This window comes from Natrix helvetica (genome assembly GCF_964273705.1).
Source record: "Natrix helvetica genome assembly, chromosome: Z".
Lineage (NCBI taxonomy): Eukaryota > Metazoa > Chordata > Lepidosauria > Squamata > Natricidae > Natrix > Natrix helvetica.
The window spans coordinates 44138924-44164104 of record NC_138554.1 but is presented as its reverse complement, the minus strand read 5'-3'; the positions used below and the strand labels follow the sequence as shown (position 1 = coordinate 44164104).

The 25181-nt window shown below is 37.0% G+C and overlaps 1 protein-coding gene across 1 annotated transcript in view; it reads left to right on the top strand.

Moving 5' to 3' along the window:
• The window catches only part of SRCIN1 (SRC kinase signaling inhibitor 1), a gene marked incomplete at its 3' end in the record, with an annotated part of 177730 nt that overhangs the window by 101379 nt on the left and 51170 nt on the right, over positions 1-25181 (top strand). Inside the window, exons 4-5 of the mRNA XM_081932097.1 lie at positions 22487-22679; positions 24752-24950. Coding sequence (XP_081788223.1) covers positions 22487-22679; positions 24752-24950 — 392 coding nt within the window. The remainder of the gene's footprint in view (positions 1-22486; positions 22680-24751; positions 24951-25181) is intronic.

Below are 25181 nucleotides of genomic sequence, written 5' to 3'. Positions count from 1 at the left end.
AATAATGTATCGGGACACAGCCCTGTGTGGAACCCGTACTCAAGAAGATGGAATTTGAAACTTTTCTTCCAATTCGCACCAGATGGGACCAATCAATAAAGAAATGAAGTATCCAATTACATAAAGAAATATTAAAACCCAGTTTGTGCAGATGAATGATTGTGTTGAATCTCAAACTAAAATCAACAACCAGCATTCACACATAACTATTCTTCTCCAGATATGCCAAACTAAGATGAAGTATATTACTATCATCATACCTCATCCTGCATATGACTATAGTTGTTTTAACATCCCTTTATAACAAATATTCCAAAATTCAAAGCAAAACCACATAATGGCATTCCATTGTCTATTTTCAATATCATCCAACAATATTCTATCTTTCTGAAACGTTCTAAATAAAAATTAATTATGCTTGATAAAGTTTCCAAACCTCCTTTCTTAATCACTGTTTACAATTTATATCCAATTTCAATATTATAGGCTTTCATACATAACTAAGTTTCAAAACTTCCTTTCATGGTCACCATTTAAAATTTATACCAAATTTCCTCTTGTCGAACCAATATATATGTATACATTATATCATTATCAATTATTTATTTAACTATATCCATGATCAATCCAATTTCAATATTATAGGTTTTCATACATAACAAAATTTCTAAACTTCCTTTCATGGTCACCATTTAAAAATTTATACCAATTTTTCTCTTGTCAAACCAATACATTATATCATTATCAATTATCTATCTAGCTATATCCATTATCACTTCATTTTTAACATAATGCTCTAATTTTAACTATTTAGCTAGTATTTTGTCAATAGTTTTCATGTCTCAACCTGTGTCTTTCCAGTAGTAGTACAGTCTTATTTCTTTTGCCTTATGTGGGATTAATCTTCTGGTTATTTCCTTAATCAACTTTGTGTGGACTTCTCTTCGCACCTTGTTGCTTGTTGCATGTCTTATAAATTCTCGAAACCCTCCATCAGCCTCTTTAATCAGCTTATCTTTGGTTATCAGTAGTGCTTTTGTCAAAGTTCCTCTCCTTAAATCCATCAATTCTTCTCTTTTTTCTCCTTCTATACCTTGAAATCTGGGGTAGAGCTCCTTTCCATCTCTTTTCCCTTTCCATGTTCCATTCTTTCCATTCCAACCACGCATAGATCACTGTCAATATCCACAGTTATCTTGCCTCTTTGTTCATTTTTCCCTTGGGTTTTTGAGACTCTAACCTCCACTTTTTCCATTAGCTGGCTATCTTCAATTTCATCAAAATTTGCTACATTACCATCTATATTTTCCAATTTCTTCTCAATTCTCTGATGTTTCTAATAATTTTTGAATTTCAAACATAATCTGTTGTACTGTTATGGTTTCTTCTTGGTATTGACAACCCATCTTATCTCTTTGCAAGCTAAAATCTTTGAAGTGCAAGGTCAAAATGATCAAAGAAAAGAGAGAGAGAAATATTTCTAGAACTCAGCCTCCAACCTCCAAGTGGCAGTGTAACTTCTTTTCCCTCTGATGTTACTGCTCTCTTTATATTCCTTTTATATCCTCTTTATATTCCAAGCTTAAAAGAAACAAGGCTCTTAAATAGAACAAAATATACAGAAAGAAAAAAACCCATCCAAATCAGTATTGTGGGGGGAAAAAGATTTAATCCATAAGTTAAAAAAAAGTAGAAGAAGAAAAGCCAATACTTTCACTTTAAAAAGTAGGAAGTGTTTGCAAAACTTCCATCCATAGAAGCCAATTTAAAAAAAATGGATAACACACTGTCCAAAATAGCTTAAATTTGCCGCTTATTTTCTTTTCTTTTCTTTACAAGTTTGATTTGGTTTTAATCTTTTTTTGGGTAGTCTCTTTTGTAAAAATAAATTTTCCTCACCAGATGGACACACTTTCTCTTTCCGCTTTCCTCTGGTTGCGGAGCTGTCCCGACTTCAGCAGCTTGGGGCTGCGCTTCTATCGTCGGCTAGAAGATATTCTCTTGGATCAACCAGGGAGTTTGCAATGTCCCTGAGATCAGCAAGATGTGCTCTTCCCTTCGGGACAGTTTTGGTCCAGATGAACCACCCAGCCGGTAAAAGTATCGGCTGCGATCTCGGAGCTCTGAGATCGCACGTCCGTATCGTTGCGATGTCAGTTCCTTTCTTCCATCATATTGGGATTCTTGAATAAATGGTTATGTTGGACTGGAGTTGAGTTATATTTGTTTTCTATGTATGAAATTATTTAGATCATATTCAATTTTGCAAGCTTCTACCAGTAACTGATCCTGCTTCTGGAATACTTAAAAGCTGCGTGAATTAGCTAATATCTATAGTAAATTTTAATATACTGTTTTCCATAATGTTTTACAGAGGCTGGGTCAGATAGTGTGATAGGAGTATTGAAAAATATTACTTATGTGAAAAAAATTAGCAGTCCTATTTGATAAATCATTAATTTAAATTAGAAAATTATATTTTAATTACATGTAAATTAAAAGCATGTACACAGCAGTTATTTCAGAGAGATTTTTGGCCCCCTTTAGGTTCTGCAATTTGTCCCTCTTAGTTAGCAAATGCTTCAACACACCTCTTAGGATTCAGATTGTATCTGATTTTTAGCTCTGTGCATGGAAATCAGACAGTAATTTCAACTCAATAAAACAGAAAGCATCTATTTATTTAACACACTTTGTTTCATTAACTGTGATTGTTCTTTGATTTTAAGCAAGGATTTGCACAAAGATTGGCAATGGAAAATTGAGAAAAACCTTAAGTAAATATTGAGCTGAAGAATCCAGTCTCCTAGGCCTTGATAGACAATCATCAGTTATTGAAGCTTCCCCCATCCTTGTGTTTCTATTCCAAAAACAAACTCATAGCTGCAAAATCAAAGGAGTTTTGTTAATTAAGAGATAGCATTAAGACTCACTCCAGTATCTGCTCCCCTCTCCTATCTCTGATATCTTCACATGGTAGGCTTAAAGGTACAATAGTTTGGCTACATAAAAGCTTTGCATCTGTACCTTTAATTAAAATAAGATAGTGAAGTTTGGAATAGTTTTACATGTACATCTGATAAAAAGATTGTCTGGAAAGAATTTCTGTGTAGTACAAAAAGTTGGACTGTATTCCACTTCTCCCTTCAATTCTCTTCTCAGGGTCTCTAGCTACAAAATATTAAATAGAGTGGGATTGGCAAGTATAGTATCAACTGACCTGATGGTACAAAGACATGAGAGCGGAGAAGAGAGAGGCAGGCACACAGAGAAGCAGAAGCAGAAAAGCTATTTTATCTAACCAGGCAGATATAATGAAGTTGTTTCTCAGCAGGGACAATGAAGGAATTGTTGGATGCGAAGTGAGAATTGCTTAATTGTATCAATACACTTTCCTCTCCTTGTCTGTGTCCTGAGAAGCAGTAGTTTTTTCACCTCCTTTCTTTTCATTTCCGGTTTTAATAATACATCCCATTTCAAAGGTGCTAAAGATCCTAGAAGAATAAAAAATTCAAGTCTTGGACACCTCAAAATCTTGCCCTCAGAAGCTGTACTTCCTAATGTCAGGTATGATAAAAGTAAGATGGTTTTAGATATTTAAGAACATTCTCTGCAAGCCTTCCCTAGCCTGATAGCCTACTCAGATATTAGTCTACCAATCCCATTGTTTTGGTTTGAAATTATTGAAACTGGAGTCCTGTGTATCTGAAAGGCATTAAGTTGGTGTGCTGTTCTACGTAGGTAGCTGGATTATGGACTATGCTATGCTACTTCACGATGCAGCTATTTGGTCAGGCATTATTGCTTTGATTGTTCCTGTACTTCAGAGGTTCCCTATATTAGCATTCTCTCTGCGGTACTTGGGGAGGGAAATGACTTATTCATGGTGCAAATTTAAATATTAGAATATTTTTATATTTTACGTTCAATATCCTTTTTTTTGTTTTAAGTTTTGTGTCATACCACATTGAACATATTTGGGGGAAAAATAGTTTAAAAGGCAGAATGCTCATTCCATCAAGCCAGTCTTACTTTATTTCTATAAAGCAATTTCCCCTGTAACTTTGTCCTCTCGGGTTACCTTTTCATTTTGTGTAGAGCAGAGTGTGGCTTTCTCTCACACTACAAAGTTAGCTCTCTTAAATGGTAATTGCCCCATTAATTAAGGGGTTATTTTTCCCCATGTTGCCTAGTTTTCCCTAGATTACTTTTATATGAATCGGAAGTATATGTGCTCGTACTGCATGGTTCCCATGTAACAAATGGAGCATGAATTGGAACCTATATCATTCTGTATAGCATGTGAAACAGACTTCAGGGGTAAAGATTGGGAGGGGGGAGAGAGAGAGCAATGCCTCACTTTTGTGTTGCCCAATGTTATAAGTAAAAAAAAAAAAAGCTTTCAACTCTAGTAAATTAAAGCAATGTGAAATCCATTCAGTGTATAAAAGGAAGGAGAACAATTCTTGCATTAATGTTTTCAGATATATGTATTCATATTGAATGGGTACATTGTTGAGACTTGATAAGAGTATCTACAGACTTACTCTTACAGCATTTTCCCTCATATCCCTGGGTCTCAGTGCTCTCTAATTTATAGCCTCCAGTTGGCTCTTCAGTGCATCCTGTGTGCATCAGAGGATGAATGTGAGATTATCTGAGAGGCACTCCAAGGACTATAAAAAACTCACAAGTATGCAGGCACGAGTGGAGAAGATCGCTGGGCACCAGTAAGACTAAGCTGAGGCAAAGATGTTAGTATAGCAGCTATAAAGGCTGCCAGAGAACCAGTGCACACATAGAGCTAACTAAAGAAATGTATGACTAGATAGCAATATTGGTGAAACAGGAAGGAGAAAATAAAACGTGACTAGATGAATCTCTGCCAATGTACCATATAGCAGAACGTTAGTACTCTGATATGCTTAGAGACTATCTTTTGAGTCAGTGGAAATAGGTAGCCGAGGGTTCCTGTACCTGTTATTATATGTCCAAACTTCTCCCCTCCCTCCCCCCCTCCCCCCCCTCTCTCTGTCTCTCGATTTCAGTTATTATCTCTGATCATTTTTATGTTAAAATGTATATCTGTGCTACATTCTAAATATTTTGTTGCCTTGGTATTTAAAATGAGGCATTGCATTTCCAAGCCCAATCTCTCTCTATATATAAATGGCTGTGTCTGTGTGTGTATGTTCCAGCATAACTCTGCAATTTCAACCAAACTTGGTACACAGATGACTTACTCTCTGGAAAAAAATACTGTGGGGATAAAACACCCCTAACACTCTGGGTGTTCTGTTAAGATACAGCCTGTTGTGTCTTAAATGGCTTATACTGTACTGCCTTAAAATGGCTGTACAGCACAGTGGAATCGCCATGGTAATGGCTTCACAGTACTCACAAGGGGGCTCCCTCTGGTAAGGGGGAAAATCCAACCTTGGAAATTACCCTTCTGGGGGCACAGGGAAACTATTTTTAACTAATTTAATTGTTCCCAAAATCAGGGCTTAGGGAGAAATTGCTCTTGCCATCACCTATTCAGGAATTGCAGCAACATTCCTGGAAGGAGGGAAGACAGCCCATTCCGCACTTACGTTGCCACTTGACATCACCATTCCTGTCTAATACAGAATTGGGATACATAAATACCTGTCAATACCGGGTTATCAGCTAGTGGTATATAAATCCTGGCTATTGGGCATCCAGAGTCTCAGGTCTGTAACAAACATTAAGACTGTGATATTTTAGATTGTTTCAAATTGGCAACATTAGATTAATCTTGGTGGTAAAGAAGCTGAATTTGTGGAAAGAGGGAATTGCTCCCTTTCCCCCTTAGATGTGTGTGGTCTTTGTTCATTTACTTGGTGTAGGAGGGGGAAATTTTTTAGCTTTGTGGACACCGGTTTATTTGTTGTTTGGAAAAGAATGGCAGGCTGCAAAGCTAACACCTGTCTATTCACACATTTTCAATTTAGGATAGAACAAAAGACCCAGTAGCGATGATGAAAGATACAGTACAGGATCAGTGCAAGATCCAGGGCTAGATGAAGTTTAAATGTTTTTAACTGTTTCTGCCAAGCTTAGACATGAACAAAACGCCACTGGAAGAATTCCATTTGAAGTTTTGCACGGAATTATTTGAAAGTGGCCACTTCTGATTAGGAACTACGTACTAGGAGGTCTCTGCATTTGACTCTTCTAGTTTTCAAAGAAGCATGTCTTTGAATGGAATGAGATGATGCACATCACTTCAATGCAAACGAATGTTTTCTTGGTTGTATCCTGGCTCGCATTTCCAGGAAAAGTTGTTTTCATGTTGTGTTTGGAATTATCCTGAAGCTTTTGGCTGGCTCTTAGGGTTATGGTTAGGGTTAACCCTAACAAACCCTAACTGTAACTTATGCCAGAAATACCTTGAAGCTTTTGATTGGCTCTTAGGGTTAGCTTAACCTAACCCTAACTTATGTTATTAATCACTAGCATTTTGGACAGAATTCAGCTGTCCAGCTCAGTTTTGTATTTTATAGGTTTCTGCTAAAATGATTAAGAATTTGTTTAAATTTCCCACTAGAATCAGTGGATTTCAAAATCGGACGGTTTGTGTCTTATATCTTTACTCCTATATTTAATAAATAATATTTCACCACCACTACCATCATCACCACACACACACACACACACACACACACACAACCCTCAGGTCTTTTTTGAAGAGCTGCGCAACATTCTGAATGTCATAGTTAGAAAAACAAAGCAATTGATTAGCATAACATAGCATTCATTTGCATAATAAATCATTTACTGTAATTTTTCTTGGAAAACAATTTAAGGATCCTTAGTTGAAGATGTCAATCGAAATTTATCCCTCCCTTGCTGATTCAGAAGGCTGTGTTCCCTATCCACTCCTGTCCTCCAATTCTTTTGTTCATCACCCACACTGTAGCTTTTAAAACTTCCCATGTAGTTTTGTATTACTATAGTGTATATTTGTTCTTGAATTTGCTACCTGTCTGCTTAAATGGGTGCTTTTAAATCTTAAGCAACTTAGCAGAACTAAAGTTTATAAATAAAACCTTTCCTGTTGAAAGGAATTCTATTAATTTAATGGTATTATGCAAGTATTGATATTTGAAATCTTGTAGCCCCTATTCTTCATTATAAAATACATCTTGCAATATAAGAAGATACAAGGAAAATAGAATAGAATGTTTCAAGCCAAAGTCACTATGCTTTTGGCTTTTGGGTTTCAAAAGAATCATCAATGGACTTGAAAGATATCCCAGAGGGTAGGTGCCATGGCAAAAAAATGCTCTCTTCCTGATTCCCATCAGATGGAACTCTTTAACTAATGAGACTTGGAGCACAGAACACATACTGGGATAGATATTTGTCTGGCACCTAATGGATTTTTCTTTGCCTATTTTTTTGAAATGGACTAAAATGTTTGAATAACAGAAAACGACTTATTCTTGTCTTAACTGAAAAAAATAAAAGACTTAAGGCTATTTGTAAAGTCCTCTTTCTTATATAATACCTAATCTTGAATGCAGGAAAGGTAGGATTCTTGGCTCAAAGGTATCTTTTTTAAGTCACACTTTTAGAATGTATCAATTAAGAGTGATACCAAAGTGTACAATTATACGATAGCTAACCCAGGGCTACCCAATCTGGGCTGCTGAAACCTAGTAAATCCACAGCAGTTTTCTGCACCTAGTGGACATCTGGATTTTCACCTGAAAAACAGTCTTCCAACAATCTCCTCCCCCCTCCTCTTCCCCCCTATTTCCACCATATACATAAAAGCAGCAAGAATAGAAACCAAAATACAGCATGCCACTTTACATTACTGGGTGAGACTGACATTCCTTGCTACAGGTTATGTCGCAAATATGAGAGTAGACATTTCAAATTTCCATTGCTTGGCTTTTCATCTTATTTACTCAAGCACAATGTTTAAGTAGTGCTTGTTTGATACAGAACACCAAGCTGATACAGCAGTATCCTCCAGCTCTTCATGGAGTATCAGTTTCAGAAATGTTATGGCATCAGCTGTTGCATCACTGTAGTTCTTTATCACCAAATAGAGAAGAGCTTCTACCTTAATCCAATGCAATGCCTTTTGCTTGTTGCATCAGGAATGTGGCTGTGAGAAGATGCCCAGGCATTAGGCATTTGCTTCTAGGAGTCGGGATAAATAGAATCTATTCGGCATGTCCTTTTCTATAAATATTTAATAAAATAATAAATATTTATTTCTTAGCCGCACCCTCTCCCGAAGGACTCGGAATGCCGTCTGTTATTAATTTTGCAGGAGCCCAGCAGACTTCTAATTATTTTCCTTCTGAATATTATTACATGATTTACCATCAAGCAATATGTATTGCTTTTGCTTTCTGATACTAACCCTGAGCTAACACTGCAAGGTATTGTATATAAACTAAGACACAGGTAGTCCTGATTTAGTGATTCCATTTGGTACCAGCAACTCAGACATTAAGTGATGTGGTTCCCATCTTCAAAAAAGGAAAAAAAATAGATCCAGGAAACTACAGACCTATCAGCCTGACCTCAATACCAGGAAAGATTCTGGAAAAAATAATTAAGCAACGAATTTGCGAACACCTAGAAGCAATTAAAGTAATAGCCAAAAGCCAACATGGATTTGTCAAAAACAGATCATGCCAGACTAATCTTATTGCATTCTTTGATAATGTGACAAAATTAGTGGACCAGAGGAATGCCGTCGATATAGTTTACTTGGACTTCAGTAAGGCTTTTGATAAGGTATACCATAACCTACTACTAGATAAAATAGAAGAATGTGGGTTAGACAGCATCACCACCAGATGGATTCGTAACTGTCTGACCAACCACACTCAACGTGTAGTCCTCAATGGAACTGCATCTTCATGGAGGGAAGTATGCAGTGGAGTACCCCAAGGTTCTGTTTTAGGCCCAGTTCTCTTCAACATCTTCATCAATGATTTGGATGAGGGAATAAATGGGGAACTCATCAAATTTGCAGATGACACCAAGCTGGCAGGAATAGCCAACACTCCAGAAGATAGGTTTAAGATACAGAAGGATCTTGACAAACTTGAACATTGGGCACTATCTAATAAAATAAAATTCAATGGTGAAAAGAGTAAGATTCTACATTTAGGCAACAAACATGGAATGCACAGGTACAGTATAGGTGATACCTTGCTCAGTAGTAGTAACTGTGAAAGGGATCTTGGAATCCTAGTGGACAACCATTTAAATATGAGCCAGCAGTGTGCAGCAGCTGCCAAAAAAGCCAACACAGTCCTAGGCTGCATCAACAGAGGGATAGAATCAAGATTAACACGTGAAGTGTTAATACCACTTTATAATGCCTTGGTAAGGCCACACTTGGAATACTGCATTCAGTTCTGGTCGCCACGATGTAAAAAAGATGTGGAGACTCTAGAAAGAGTGCAGAGAAGAGCAACAAAGATGATTAGGGGACTGGAGACTAAAACATATGAAGAACGGTTGCAGGAACTGGGTATGTTTAGCTTAAGAGAAAGAAGGACTAGGGGAGACATGATAGCATTGTTCCAATATCTCAGGGGTTGCCACAAAGAAGAGGGAGTCAAACTATTCTCCAAGGCACCTGAGGGTAGAACAAGAAGCAATGGGTGGAAACTAATCAAGGAGAGAAGCAACTTAGAACTGAGGAGAAACTTCCTGACAGTTAGAACAATTAATCAGTGGAACAGCTTGCCTCCAGAAGTTGTGAATGCCCCAACACTGGAAGTCTTTAAGAAGATGTTGGATAGCTATTTGTCTGAAACGGTATAGGGTTTCCTGCCTAGGCAGGGGGTTGGACTAGAAGACCTCCAAGGTCCCTTCCAACTCTACTATTGTATTGTATTGTAAGTCAAGTAGTTGCTATGTGAAATGGTGACTGTGCTTATCATCTTACTTCAGTTTTTCTTTGCTTTTTAGACTTGCAAAGGAGATAAATGCAAGGATTGGCTGTAAAATTACTTTTCCATGATTGCACTCATTGTGAACAGTTGCTAAACAAGGCAGTCACTAGACAAGGACTACCTGTAACTAAGAACAGTTGTACCTATTTGATTATCATCTGCCAGATACTAGCATTAAGTTTAAAACGGACTGACTTTTTCATTGGCCAAGCTGCCCCCTTTTAAATGAATTATTTATGGTAATTGATTGCCATTTTAAAAACCCAACCTTTCATTTATTGTAATCCTTTTAGTTTTATCTTTAGGCCGATTGTTAAGTGACAATATTTAGCTTTAAAACTTTCTTTAGTTAAAATTAATTATTTTACATTGTCCCTTATTTTAATTATTTTTACTCTCATCCTAGACCTACTGTTATATTTGCTTTGTGATAGTTTGTGGCTGCATCAACATTGATTTGATTTTGCAATCTAGATATGATTATCTAGTCACAACTGTTATTGATTTATAAGGCCTGCTTGCAGTTTAGGGCACTTCCAAGTTTAAAGTTTTATATCTCCCTTGAACTGCTTTCATTGCCTCTTCTATTGTTTTTGGAAACTTTCTTCTTATTTAGCAGAGGTTTATTGCTATTTCCTGTACAGTATTATTTACACAATGGCTTTTCCAGGAGATGAAAGCAAACTATTTTACCAGTCCTTTGCAACTGTGTACCCTAGAACTTTGTGAAGCTAATTGGCCTGTAAAGCTGTGCTGAAAACTCCAATACCAAAATGCCATGTAAAAAGTGCTTTAAATCCAGTTCCAGTTTGTTGTAAAATTATTTGCTTTGATCCACCAAACTTTGTCCTTAATAAGACTTGCCAAGCCAAGTTAATAGATCAAAATATAACATTTTTTAAAAGCAACAGCACCATATTTCAAATTAATCGTGAAAAATTGCCTGATCAAAAGTTCAGCAATATTGTAAAAAGCACTCTAGCATAAGAAGCACATTCATGCCTTTTCCTTTAAGATGGGGACATGCTTTCGTCGTAATAATCTGAATGAAACAAACAGTTAAATAGCTATTGGATGGTATCTTCACTCCCCCCCCCCCTTCCCCAACAGACTGCATGCTGAGAATTAAAGAATAAGAATTTCAGAAGCAAAACATAACGGTTTCAAAATTAGACAAATAAAACAAAGTCTCTTAGGTGAACTTGGTTATTGGTGATTTCATGGATTTATCTATATAGCTTTTTGACAACTATAGAAAAGTGGTTTGCCACAGTTTCCTTCTGGGGTCTTTTTTCAACTTCTCCCTCTAGGTTAGAGTTTGAGGGTTCTTTGGTATTTTCAAATTAGTCCTATTTAATTCCAAGCCTACATAGAAATTACGGCTGAATAGATGAAGAGTTTAGGGGTTTTCTGAGGCACATTTGCTTATGTCTATTAGTAGGATTTCCCTCATATACATGTGACCTCTACCTCTATTTATTTACCTATATTAAGAATGCACCTTCTAACTAAATGCCAAGTAATCAACTCGGTGCAGTCTATAGAAGCCCTTCCCAATTTTTATCCTCCAAATATACTGGAACTATTCCTGCCCAAATTTATAGACAGGTTTGGGAATGCTGGTTTAGTATTTTGAAAATTACGATCCCAGCATACTTGGGAAAAATGTCCGCCTTTAAAAAAAAAATGTTCTGAAAAATGTTGTAGTCAGTGGATGCCCCCTAGTGGTACTGTGAACTCCATCCTTGCTGGTGCAACATAAACAACCTCAATCTAGAGATGGGTGTTTATAGATCCCATTGTGGTTCCCTTTTTCTAACTAGTCCCTAAATTCTGCCTTTTTCATAGTGCTACTATAAACTTAATGTGGTCTGGGTCCCATGCCCACAACCTCAAAGATACTTCAGTAGTTCCACTAATTTACACCATTTTCTTCCATTCAGACATACATATTTAGAAAGAAAACTATGACTATGAAAGAATCCCAGGGATTCAGTAATGGTTCTGGTAAATTTGTTTGCTCCTCCTTTCATACTTTATAAGTGCAGCTGTTCTACTGTTAAATTGATTAAGTTTGTAGTTTAGTTAGGCTCTGAGGTTTCCAAAAATGTGATCTGCTAGGAAACATTATCTTGTTCTTGGCTAATTCATTTGTGAAATCTGTGTCATAAATAAAGCCTTTTAGCAATTTCACAAATTAATGGAATGGAATATATTTCTTTTAAGTGATATTGGCATGCAACTTCTATGGAAAGTATGTACAGTATATAATAAACATTTCTAAGTGATCAGAGGTCCATATCAAGGGTAGGGAGATAATAATACATTCTACTTCTTTTTTAAAATAGTTAAATTTTGTGAGATGGTAGTCCTAATCTATGTCATCTTGTTTTGCCATAGAAAAATTCAGCTTCTAAATAGCTCAGCTATAGCTGACATATATATCCCTGAATTGGTTGGTCAAGGTTCATGCAGGCATAATTTCCTGGGCCAATTCACATCCTAACCAAAACAGAATTTTCATAATTCTTATAATTATGCTTGCATTATCCTTGGTGCCCTTGTTGTTGTTTCTTATCCTGCCTCTATTGCATTATCCTCATTCATTGGTGAATTGTGGTGATGGCAAAGGGCATGTTAAACAGAGTATTTAGTTCATTCCTCTAGATGTGCTTCCTAAATATTACTGTCAGCAAGAAAATATATTCACTACTCATGATAGTGCTGGGTGAACAGAGTGGGGTCTGATGACTGAGTTTCATTGTCCTTTTAAATTAAACATTGGGAAGTAAAAAAAGAGCATACAGGGAGCCTCCATTACATGCATTAAAAATGCACGAAGTGGAAGAGTGTGGTCTAATACTCTTGTCCCAAAGGTGCTTTTTCAAGAGGCAACTGGACTTCCTTTGTTTTTCCTTGAAGACATTTTGCTTCTCATCCAAGAAGCTTCTTCAGTTCTGATTGATTGATGGAGAATGGAAGGATTTATATTCCTTGCAGTCATCTGGTTATTAGCACTCTTTCTGAGGGTTGAGGCCATTTGGAAGTTTATCTGTGCCTTCGGGATCATCTGGATACTGCAAAGGTGTGTGGAACCTTTCTGGAACTGCTGAAGAGACTGTGTTGTAAACAAAGAAAGTCCAGTTGCCTCTTGAAAAAGCACCTTTGGAACAACCAGGGTCTGGATGACTGAGAAACTCCAGAGAATTCTAGTACTCTTGTACAGTTCTATGTTAAACTGCTTTAACCAATGCTTTCAAGGCTTGCATGAAGCTGGAGCATAACTCAAGCAGGAGAGGAGAGGCATGCAGTGCTCATAATCCTTATTCACTGAGCCCAACCTCCTCCATGATGAGCATCCTCTTCATAAGCTTTTGAAGCCATTCAATACAACAGCAAAGCTTGTGAGTAGAAAATGCAAGAGTTTACTTGACCCAGTCGAGAAAGAGATCCTGTGAGTGCTAGTATCATTGTCAAACTGTTTATTACATAGCCTGAGCCATTATTTGCACTGGCTTGTTTCACCAGATAGAGTCAGGCTGGGGGTTCTATATGCACACTGCCCTCCTGCAAGGTTGGTGAAAATGCATGGATGGGTACCATATAGCAGTTACTGAATGAAGTCTATAACTACTGCACTTTTGTGCTGTCGCTTTTGCCAAATGTGCCTTAAGGAAAGTAAGCACAATTTCTCAGAGGTCCTTTTGCCTCCCTTTGGTGTCCAGTAGAGTCCAGGCAATCTCCCTCTCTAACCTGTCTCCATGGAAAGATTTCACCCTACCCCCTAAAAAGTCATCTGATATTTCCAATAGTGATATGGGTTTTTCATACCTTGCAGCTACTATTACAATGCTTAAAGGAAGAGAAGTACTAATGCTGGTACAGTTCAGGACAATTTAAATGTCTCTCTTGGGCTGGAGATGACAAGAAGGCAAAGTCACAGAGATATGGAAGAAAGCAAGATATTGTCATGGCATGTTTTTGCTGAACTCAAGTGCAAAAATGGAGTAAAGATCCAGACCAGACCATAAAGAGTAGGATTGTTCCCATTTGGGAATGTTTACTGAACCACTGTAAGGCAGTGTAGTACAAACAATTCCCACACTACTCAGGTATCATCATATAAACGGGATCTAGATAGAAAGTATGTCTTCTATAATTGGTAATGAAGAAATGCAAGGCTTACATTTATATTAGCTTATGGCATAAATTATACTTTCCTTTCCTCTGAAGTTCCATCTGATAAAACTGAACAATGTCACATCTCTTAAAGTTCAAGCTCCACTGATTTGAAAAAAATGTCAAATTAACTACCCAGACATTCTGACATGCATGTGTGCTCAAACCTCATAGCAACCAACTTAAAAGCATAGCAACGACAGCTATTTGGCTGAAAAAAATCCATTCCATTGTCAAAATATAGCTGTAAGCTTTTCCCTTCCTCTTCTTGATCCGATCATCTTTTGCTTCCTTTTTTTTTCTCCTCAACAAAATAAATTATTGGAATAGGGAGTAAAAAAACAAACTGTTTGATGTAGACTGCAAACGTTTTGCCTCAGAAATTCAGAAACACCCTATTATAGGTAGTTTTGAAGATCATTTAGTGATGAAAGACAAAATATGCATGGCAAATGCATACATTTATGGATATGGATGTGTGTAGTTTTAGAAACTAGAAGACTGGATTTATTTATTATAAAACTGCCTGTCCAAGGATTCTGGGTGAATCACAATTTTCAAACAATAAAAGTACCCAAAAAGGTCACTGAAAAGGCAGTTTGTAAATTGATGTACAAAACAAATGAAAATGTCAACCAATTAAACTTAAACTTAAAACACCTAGCAGAAAAAATATTTTTCATCCTATCCAAAATATGAACAAAGAGGAATTATCTAGATCTGGGGCAAGGAGTAGTAAGCTGTTTCACAAAGATGGAGGCAATTGCCAAGATCTACTTGCCAACCTTATCTTTCTCCAGGCACCTTGAAGCATCCTAAATATCTCTCCAGTTGAATGCATAGGGTGTAAAGCAGGGGTGTCCAAACTTGGGAACTTTAAGACTTGTGGACTTCAACTCCCAGAATTCCCCAGCCAGCCATGCTGGCTGGGGAATTCTGGGAGTTGAAGTCCACAAGTCTTAAAGTTCCCAAGTTTGGACACCCCTGGTGTAAAGGTTCTGTTTAGAAAAGAAGTCTTGTAGGTAATACAGAGTCAAACCATATTGGGCTTTATAGGTTAAAAAAAATCACTTTGGTTAGTGTTGGGAAATCAAATATGTAACATTTTAGCCCTCTTTTAAGTGAAGAGAAGAGATAACTTAGAGAAGGGACTGAAATATTACATCATTAGTTTCTGAATAAAATACAGAAAAGTAAGTCTAAAAGAAGGAAACAAAAAATATATCCTTTGTAGCAGCTATCAACTAGATAAGCAGGAATTAACACTAAAAAACAATCTATCTAAAAATAATTATCTATTCAAAGGAATTACCAATGGGGAAAAAATCACAAACACACAAACACCAATGCTGATAGGGCAAGCAACTAAACGTTACTTTCATTCGCACTGATGATGTTATCTAATTGGGTAATGAAATGTCTTCAAGCAAGGAACCAAACTCCGAGAGCATCGAGGACTTCACAAAGTTTTTAAAGTTGTCAACAGCTTCAAAAAATAATAGCAAATGTAACAATAAATTATTTATAGAAAGAACATTTTCTGTCTTGCCCACAGGGACTAATTAAAGTCCAATTAATGCCCCCATTTAAACAATGATTATAGCTGTTATAATTTCAATATTGATGTCCTTCCTTCCTCTTTCCCCCTTTTTAAAATCTAGTTTCAGAATCCTAGTTCTTCCTTCCATCTTTCTCAAATTGTTTCTTCAATGTATTATTTGTTCTTAACTAGAGATTGTCAACAAGAAGGCACTCAAGTATTATTTGTGTTCATAACTCTGTGTGTTTGAAAATAGAGTCAGGTAATATGGGCATTGAAGGTTTGGGAGAGTAAATGAACAATATGGCTTAAAAGTAACTATGAAGATGAACCCATGAATAAAAGCGGGAACATCCTGATAAATTATGTATGAACCAAAGGTAAGGATGTAAAATGTTTGGACTCCAGATTCTGGAAAATAAAAACTGTGTCCATAATATAGAGCAGTGGCCCCCAACGCTTTGGACACTAGGGACCAGTTCCATGGAGAGAGGTTTTTCCGTGGGGCAGAGGGGAGTTGGTTTCATGTGCTGCCTGCCTTCCACGGATGGGGCTTTGCTTGTTTGTGCAGCCTGGTTTCTGGTACCAGTCCAGAGACTGGGGTTGAAGACCCCTGATATAGAAGACTATATTTAATTTTGTGCAATAATCTTATGCAGATAAACTTGCAATAGACGTACTTGCAAATATTTCAGTAAACATATTTCAGAAATTAAACTGGTGTTATTTCATGTACTTATAGCAATAATGCAAGCTTTCAGAAAATAATTGTGATTTTGCTCCCCTTTTTTTCTTAAGATTCTACATCTTTTTTTATATATACTAATATAATAAAAATGTACATTCCACCCAAATATATACTTATTATTCTCAGTGAGTCTTTGTTCTAAAATGCTGTCCATTGCTCACCCAGAATATAAATAATGTAATGTTTTTAAAAAGTATTGGGGGAAGGTACGCAGAAAATTATGTGATAGTTTGTGCTGCTATTTTATTGTTCAAAATTAAGCAGATTTCTGATGGTTGTGGTCTGAACAGTAGATTACATGGGAACTCTATATAGATTCTTCTGACCTTCAGGCAGGCTCTAATAAATAAAACAAATGCCAATGCTGTATTGAAGCAATAGACCCAGATGGCCATGGGAACAGAAAATCCAATTTCCTCAATCTCAGTTTCATTAGCCAAAGTGTTATAATGGTATCATACAGTGATTTGATAACAATCCATTCTGAACCAGTTCTAAAATAATGGAATACATCTAGATAAATGGTTATTCGCACTACTAGTGAAAGTACATAGTGTACTATTTTGATTTTTATTCCTTGATTGAATAGGGGTGAGGAGGGGTTAAGGAAAATAACAGAGCAAATGTGAAGACAATATAGGGGGACTATGAATGCACATTGGAAACATTTCTAGAAGTATCTCTAGCTTGAGCTGCTGTGATGTGCAATCACAAACATCTCACGCTAGGATCTTTAGCTGGCAGGCCAAAGGGTATATGAATGAACAGTTGGCAAGGAGTAAGTTAAAGCCATTACACAACTCTCCTAGAACATACACACACATACACATCATCTGTTTGGCTGCTGCATTGGCTTTTATGGTCTTTCATTTTGAAATGATTTCAAAGCTGCCTTTCAACACTTTTTTCCTCACTAATGTGACAATGGTCCAAGAGTGCAGCTATTTTTCTTTCTGATAAAAATTCAAAACTTTCACACACTTTCATACAAATTCTTTATACTGTAAAAATTATGCAAAAAAAGGTTATGATTGCCAGATTTGCTTTCTTCAGCTATTCAGGAATGATGGGGGACCCTACTGTGTGCATGCAGAAGTCTCTCTTCTGAAGTTTCCCTTCTAGGTTTGGAACAAGATTTTTTTTAAAAAAAAATAGATTTCTATGTATGTATTGATGGAAAAGGTGGCACATTCCTGAGAATTTTTACATTCAGAATATTGATTCTCTCTTAGTTAAAATAATAATGAATGATATGAAATGCAATATTTTTTGGACAAAGTAAATCTATACCGAAAGCATTGCTCAGGAAATAGGTCTATATAAAGAGCCTTTAAATTTAAATCAGTTCAATCGTCTAGTTTTGGCATTTTATTCTGTGTCTCCTCAAGAAAGAAAGAAAAATCTACATGGATTTACATAGGAATGCTAGAGGAAGAAATTTAGAATGTCAACGGTTTGCCCACAGAATTAAACCTAAGGTTACTTTCTGGTATAATAATTATTTCATGGATGTCTTCCATAAAATGTCAGTATCTCCCAGTATGAAAAGCCAGTTTGTGTAAAGAACAAGAGCAAGCTTTTAAGAAGATGCTTTTCATGTTGCTTTCTAACATATATATTTCTGCATATAAAAACTAACTGGAATAAAGCATTATTTCTTCTATATTTGACTTCAATACCAAAATTATCATTATTAGTATTATTATTATTATTCAGTGTTTATTATAGAGCTTCAGCCTTCTACATACTAACCCACTGGAGACGATCAGCCGCTGTCAACTCAAAGTAAAGCCAGTTTATTGATCATCTGGAGTCACTCACACCTTCAACTTTCCAGTCTGTTTGGCAAAGCAAAGGGCATGGCAGGGAAATTGAAAACAGATAATGGAAAGATAAAGCACTTCAAACTATTTTGTTCCTAAATCAGAGAGAGGAAAATAACCCATTTGCAACAAGACATTGTAAAATACTGTAGAAGAATTTTACGGGAGAGCCCTAAATGTCAAGATTGCCTACTAAATGCCCCAAAAGGAATACTCTGTCTAGCCCTGTTTCTGTTTTATCTTGGCTTACAACTACCAAATTGATCATGTCCTGGTGGGTATAATTTTATGCTCATGTGCTAGAAACAGGATAATTGGATAAAGGTTGTGGCCTCAACCAAAACAGAGCACTTCATAGGTTATTTATCCTTTATTTTCTGATTTAAAATTGTTTTTAGAAGTCTACAACTGAAATATATTTATTACTATCTGGACTTAAGGAATGGGATTGGTGATTTAAGTAAAAATGTCATTCAGCCACTGTACACAACTCTCATTATTTCATTATAGGAAGCGAATTACTTTTTGATAACAAAAGCTGATCCAGAAATTTTTTTAAAAAGTAATGGCAATTACTTTTGTGTTTGTGTGCATTGCTTCTGCTTGTTACAATCACCTATGCAAAAGGAACATTATAGTAGAAGAAACATTTTTTAATGTATTCCTGGTTTGTCTATGCTGAGAATGTATGCCCATTTCTCCTACTTCCTGCTGCCATAAACCTTGAATCACATATATCCCAGAATCAAGACGAGTCCTATATGTCTCTTTCACACAAGAGATAGGTAGTCTATGGCAATTTCAAGGGTGATCCCAAGGTCTTGAGTTTTTTGTCTGTTTATTTGTCTGCAATCAGTAGCAAAGCCATCAAGATTTATATAAGAACTTCTTCTGATCTTGGATATGGAAGGTTTCCTCCTATGCCATAAAAGGAAGCTGCTCTCTCATAACAGGTTATGTTCTTTATGGAGGGGGCAAGATAGGCCCTGAAGGGGAAGAAAAGCAACTTACCTTCTTGTAAACTCTCTTCCAGCTTTGATTAAGGACAGTTAATGTATTCTGTTCCCCCCTCCCCATCATCCCTCTTTACATCTCTCCCTCCTGCTGTGAGGAGAGGAAATGTGCTTCCAGAAAAAGCTTTTATTGTATAGTCAGAATAAAGCATATCTCAAATATAGATTTTATTAAGGGGATGTTCAGGAAACATGCCTTTTTGCAATTTTGTCATACTTTCCAAGTTTACTTCTCTCTTTTACCACAAAAATTATTATTGAGGGAGGAACGAGAGAATATCTATTTGGTAGCTCTGTGGGATTTTCCCCAAAGCTCAATTAAAATGCCACCCACCTATCCTTGAGCTAGTATAAACATTGCTTTCCTCACTGCTGATTGCTGTGCTACATCTAACCTCTGTTTTGGCTTTCCATTACATGTAGTCTTCAACTTATGATCATTTATTTAATAAATGTTTGAAGTTATAATTTACAGCCAGGCCTGGCAATTAGGACCATCCACAACATCCCTGTGGTCACATGATCGACATTTGGGTGTTTGGCATGTATTAATGATAGTTGCAGCATCCCAAGGTCATATGTTTTCCAATTGTGACCTTCCCAGGGGGGAAGTTGCGACCTTCCCAGTTGGGGAAAGCCATGTGGCTTACTGAAAGATTGCAACCAAAAAAGTTCATTAAATCAGGCAAAACTCATATAATGATCACATCACTTAGCAATGCAAATTCCAGTCCCAGTTGTGTTTGTAACCAATTGAGATAGGTGCAAAATATGTTAAACCCTCTATCTTTACTAGCCCCTCCCCTTCCTGAATGTCACCACCCTTAAGTATCCCCTGCATCCTGTGGTTTTTGTTAAAATGATGAAATGTATGCTGTGATGTCATGGGTTCTTCTGCTCATGTACATATGTGGGATGTACAAAAAGGGATGGAATTTGCATCTTAACAGTTCTTTTGATTGTCAAGTTGCTGTTGCGATAAAATAATTCATTTCCTCTTTGTCAAGCTCTAAAAGCTTCCTTGAACACATTAGAAAGGCAGCATAGGCGAAAGGGAAGAAACTATAGTTTAGTTTAGTTTAGTTTGGTTTGGTTTAGTTTAGTTTAGTTTATTAAATTTATAAACCGCCCCCTCTCCCCGAAGGGACTCGGGGCGGAGTACAGACAATAAATATAATAGACAACAAAGCAAAACACAAAACGCGGACAAACCAACTTAAACACACAGTCTGTATAATAAACAAACTAACTGATAGTTAAAATAATTCCAATTAAAACCTATTAAAAACCCCAGAATTTAAAATTTTTAAAATGCCATCCAGGAAGGGCAGGATTAGATTATACTATATTTATAGTTACAATTGGGCCAGGAATAAATAGGAATAAAACAATAATCAAGGAAAGAAATCAGAACATTGGACATAAATCTAACTTCATACTGATATTAAGTACTGATACAGCACTAGAACTGATTGCCAAGGACTGTGTGCCCATGCCTGCATAAACACAATTTTCATCGCTGGGAATCTTGAGGAACAAATTGGATGAATGCTTGGCTACTAGATTAATTGAGCTGGTCTGTCAAGTCTGGCAGAAGCTCATTCCAGTGGAAGCTATTGACCAATTAAAACATCTTTCCTGATTAATCACTTGCCTTTAATAGAGCAGTCATCTAATTGACTGAATTTATGTACATTTGCATACAAGCCAAAGCTCAATAAACTGTACTTTTTTTAGATACTAAAGGAAGCATGTACCATAAAATTATTAAAAAAGGTATTGTGCGAATAGCATATTTAATATCTTGTATTTCATTCCATATGTAGCAATATAGCAGAATGAAAATAGGCTTAAAATTAAACAAGCATTGTTAATGTAGAGCTCTGCTGATTAAAATTAATCAACCACTATTAATTAAGTAAAGTGCTTCTATATCAATTAAATTGGTTAAAATTTATAACTATGCTTCCTAATTCCACTTCCATGCTAGATGTTGGAATAAAACATTGATTCTGTAGTTTTCAGAAAAAATATTTTGGGAAGGTTTCTATTTATGGACTGTAACATTTCTTGTAAATAAGGGATGTGCGACCTTTTTTTCAGGTTGAGGCCACATTCTGCCTTTGAGCAAGCAGATCATGTTCCAAATAATAATACAACTGGACAAAGAAATAGATAAAGTGGAGGATCACATTTGATTGTACTCCATTTAAAACAATTTAAATAGATTTAGGTAGTAGGATTGTTTCCCTATATGTTTATATTTTGTCATATTACAATTATTGTAAGATCTTGGATTCACAATAACACCAAAGAGTAGAAAGTGATTTCAATCCCCTCTCTCTGGAATTAGAGCTCACTTGGAAGTTCATTGTCATCATGGCAATCACATGTTTGTCATAGGCTACCACTGGCCCTTGCGCACATGGCTATGTTTTAGATCTTGCAATCACCTTGGAGCAAATATATTGTTATCTTTTGGGGGAGGTACTTTTCCATCAGTTCATTGCCATGGACAGATCACTTCCTTGTGATAATGGCCTTGACTATGGCTGCCCCCTTCCAAAGGAAGGAAAAACTTATTCAGGTCCACAACTGACATCTGATGGATCCGCAAAGATTCCTGTTACTGCTTGGGGAGTTGTTAGCTATATTTTGGCTGGTGGTTCTGTTAGATGCTTTTTTGACCATTGGAATACAGAGGCAACTGGGGCACTTCAGAAATCACATTTCTCCATTTGTCTTCCAGCCTTGTTGTTGTTGTTGTTGTTGTTGTTGTTGTTATGAGGCTCGGTCTGCCACACATTCTGCCTTCCAAATATGGAGGGCAAATTGAATGGTGTAAGAGCATCACTAGGTCTGGTTCTGTTTTGATTGAGAGCAGTTTTTATTCCCAACAGGTTGTTGTGTTTCAGGGCTCACTGTCATGCTTAATTTACAAAGAAGATGACAGATACAAACTAGAGATACAACCTTCTGCTGCCAACTCATATTTAATCCTTAGCAAATTTCCCTTCTCTTAACAAAAGGAGGATTCCTTCTATAACAGCTGAACATTTGGCTATATCAAAATGTTGAGAGACAATAACATGTTTAAGTCTGTGTTTTAGAAATGTGATAGAAAATATCTGTCCTAATGTCTCACCTCCCTCCCTCCCTCCCTCCCCTCTCTCTCTCCCTCCCTCCCTCCCTCCCTCCCTCCCTCTCTCTCTCTGTTGTGCTTTTAGACCCGAAGCTCTCGGCATTCACAGGGTTCTCAGCCTGGCCTGGCTGATCAAGCCAAGCTTTCCTTTGCTTCAGCAGAATCTCTGGAAACCATGTCTGAAGCTGAACTGCCCATTGGGTTCAACAGAATGAATCGCTTTAGGCAAAGCCTGCCATTGTCTCGTTCCACCAGCCAAACAAAACTTCGATCACCAGGTAAATTCTTTGTGCACTACAGTGCATGATCTTGGGCAGGAAATGTCATTTTTCTTTTAAATGAAAGCTGCTTTTGTGTTACCTTTTTGGAGGTTTTCTAGTGTAGCACTCAAAGAGGATGTGATTAAATCTGTTTCTGTATAAGCACTTTTTTCACTTACAGGGTATATAAGCATCTTAGATGAAGCAGTAGCATGTTTATTTTATTTACTTAAATTGTTTTTGGAGAAAGGGTCTGACATTTTTAGGAGAGAAGGGTTAGGGTTAAGGTTAAAATATTGACATCCTTAGTTTAAAAGATATTGGATTATAAGTGTAGGAAAGACCCTAGCATAAAACTTTTCTATAGATCCTTCTCTGGATGTTCTGACTTTTAGTCAACAGAGTCATTAGACATTCTGTGAGAGATAATGAAAACTATATTCCATCATAACCAGCATGTTCCAGATTTGGAAAGGCTGTCTTAGAAAATGACTGCTAGAGAGAACAAGCAATGCTATTCCAAGGATACCAGTATTTTGAGTGAATTCAAAAAGTTTAGCCATATTAATTTACTTGTTCACAATTATTTTTATTAGCAACAACTTAGCTTCCAAACTTCACAAAACATTATTTTTTAAAAAAAAATAAAAAAATAAATCTAGAAATCCAGGACAATCAAAGCATCAGTTAAAATCTTTGAATTAATAGAGTAGAAGAAGCAGAATATTACTTACTCTCCAGTCTCCTGATTGTTGCTATATTCCTGATCACCTATTAATAACTTTAGCTTTTCTGTGAAAATGGTGAGATTGTGTAATTTCATACTCACACATCTCAAAATCTTGTTACTAATTGCATGTGCTACTAGTACATACTAAAATAGAAATTGAATATTTAGCCATATATCTGACAGCACATAGTTCCATTTGTATTTGTGATTCTATTTTTTCCCCTTATAATGTTGTTCTTAAAATATGCTAGATTATAATTGCATAACAATCTAGAAGAGCTTTTTGGCAATGTTGGGAATCTTTTTGGCAATGTTCTCTATACCTGAAACATGCAAAATTGGAGAAGATTATTCCATATTTTACCATTTATGCACCTATTAACAAGGGCCCAAGAGGATGGGGGAATTGGAGATAGATGTCTCTGAAACTTCTAAAACTAAATTAACTAATTCTCCCAATTAACCATGAGCTAGCCATTGAAGCTGATGCAGATTTGTTTGAGGTAAACAAACTTCCAACATCTATGTAAGAAATCCTGCAGGAGACTGCAAAACTAGGGCTTCTCTAGGATTTCAGTCTCTGTGACTGTTGCTTGTTTCAGGGAAATGCGTGGCTTGGGAGCCAAAAGACTGAAATTTTGAGAAGTGGGGTATGTTCCTCCAAGCCACTCAATGAAAGACAAAGTTCTGGTTCCACCACCATGGGTCACCTTTTTTGTCCCCCCAATAGAAATATGGGGGCAGGGGGAAGAGCCAAACATTACAAAGATTTCTTTTCAGAGCTCTTTTCAATTGCTGGAAATACTAAAAATAAAGTTACCGTCTTTGCTTCCTGGGTCATATGCTATCATCATACAAATGTGAGAGAATTACTTGGGAGCAGTGGGAGGTGGCTGCTGATGGTTCTCAGGGGTTCGGGAGAACCTCTAGCTAAGATTCTATGCAGTTCAGAGAATCCCCAAATCCCACTCCTGGCTGGCCCTGCCCACCCACCCACCCCCTCCCAGGAGTCCCCGCACAGCCTATTTTGAGTGCAGGGTACGTCCGGAGGCTCGGGGAGGGTAAAAAACGGGCCTAACAGAAGTTCAGGAAGGCTAGAAACTGCCCCATTTCTGGCCTCCGGGGGGCTTCCAGAGCCTAGGGAGGCCATTTTCACCCTCCCGGATCCTTGAGGAAAAGGTCCAGAACCTGGGGAGGGCAAAAATGCCCCCCCCCACGCCATGGTGCAGAAGGCTGACCCAGCAGCAACCGGGCAGAGAACCTTTTGCTAAAATTTATAATTATGAGTCACTCAACAATTCCATCTTTTGAACTGTTTCCTTCCTGTTCTATTTTTTCCTATTATTCTCCATTTCCGCAGGAATCCTTTTCCTACAGTTTGGGGATGAGACAAGGAGGGTTCATATCACCCACGAAATCAGCAGCATGGATACTCTGCATGCCCTCATTGTTCACATGTTTCCTCAGAAGTTGACAATGGGGATGCTCAAGTCCCCAAACACTGCCATTCTGATTAAAGACGAATCCCGCAATGTTTTCTATGAATTGGAGGATGTCAGGTATGTCTTGCTGTAGATATTAACTCCTGGTAGGAAATAACAGTGGAAACAGAACGTTCACTTCTGTATGATCTCTGTGGAAAGGTCTTCTATCCCTTAGTCTGATCCCTTGCTAAAGGAACCTCGAAAGATGGCTTTCAGCTTTTCTAGAAGATTTTCAGCAATAGAAAAATAGACCCTTTGCTCTATTATTCTGCTGCCAAATACTTCTTTCCATCAAGAAGTTTCTCC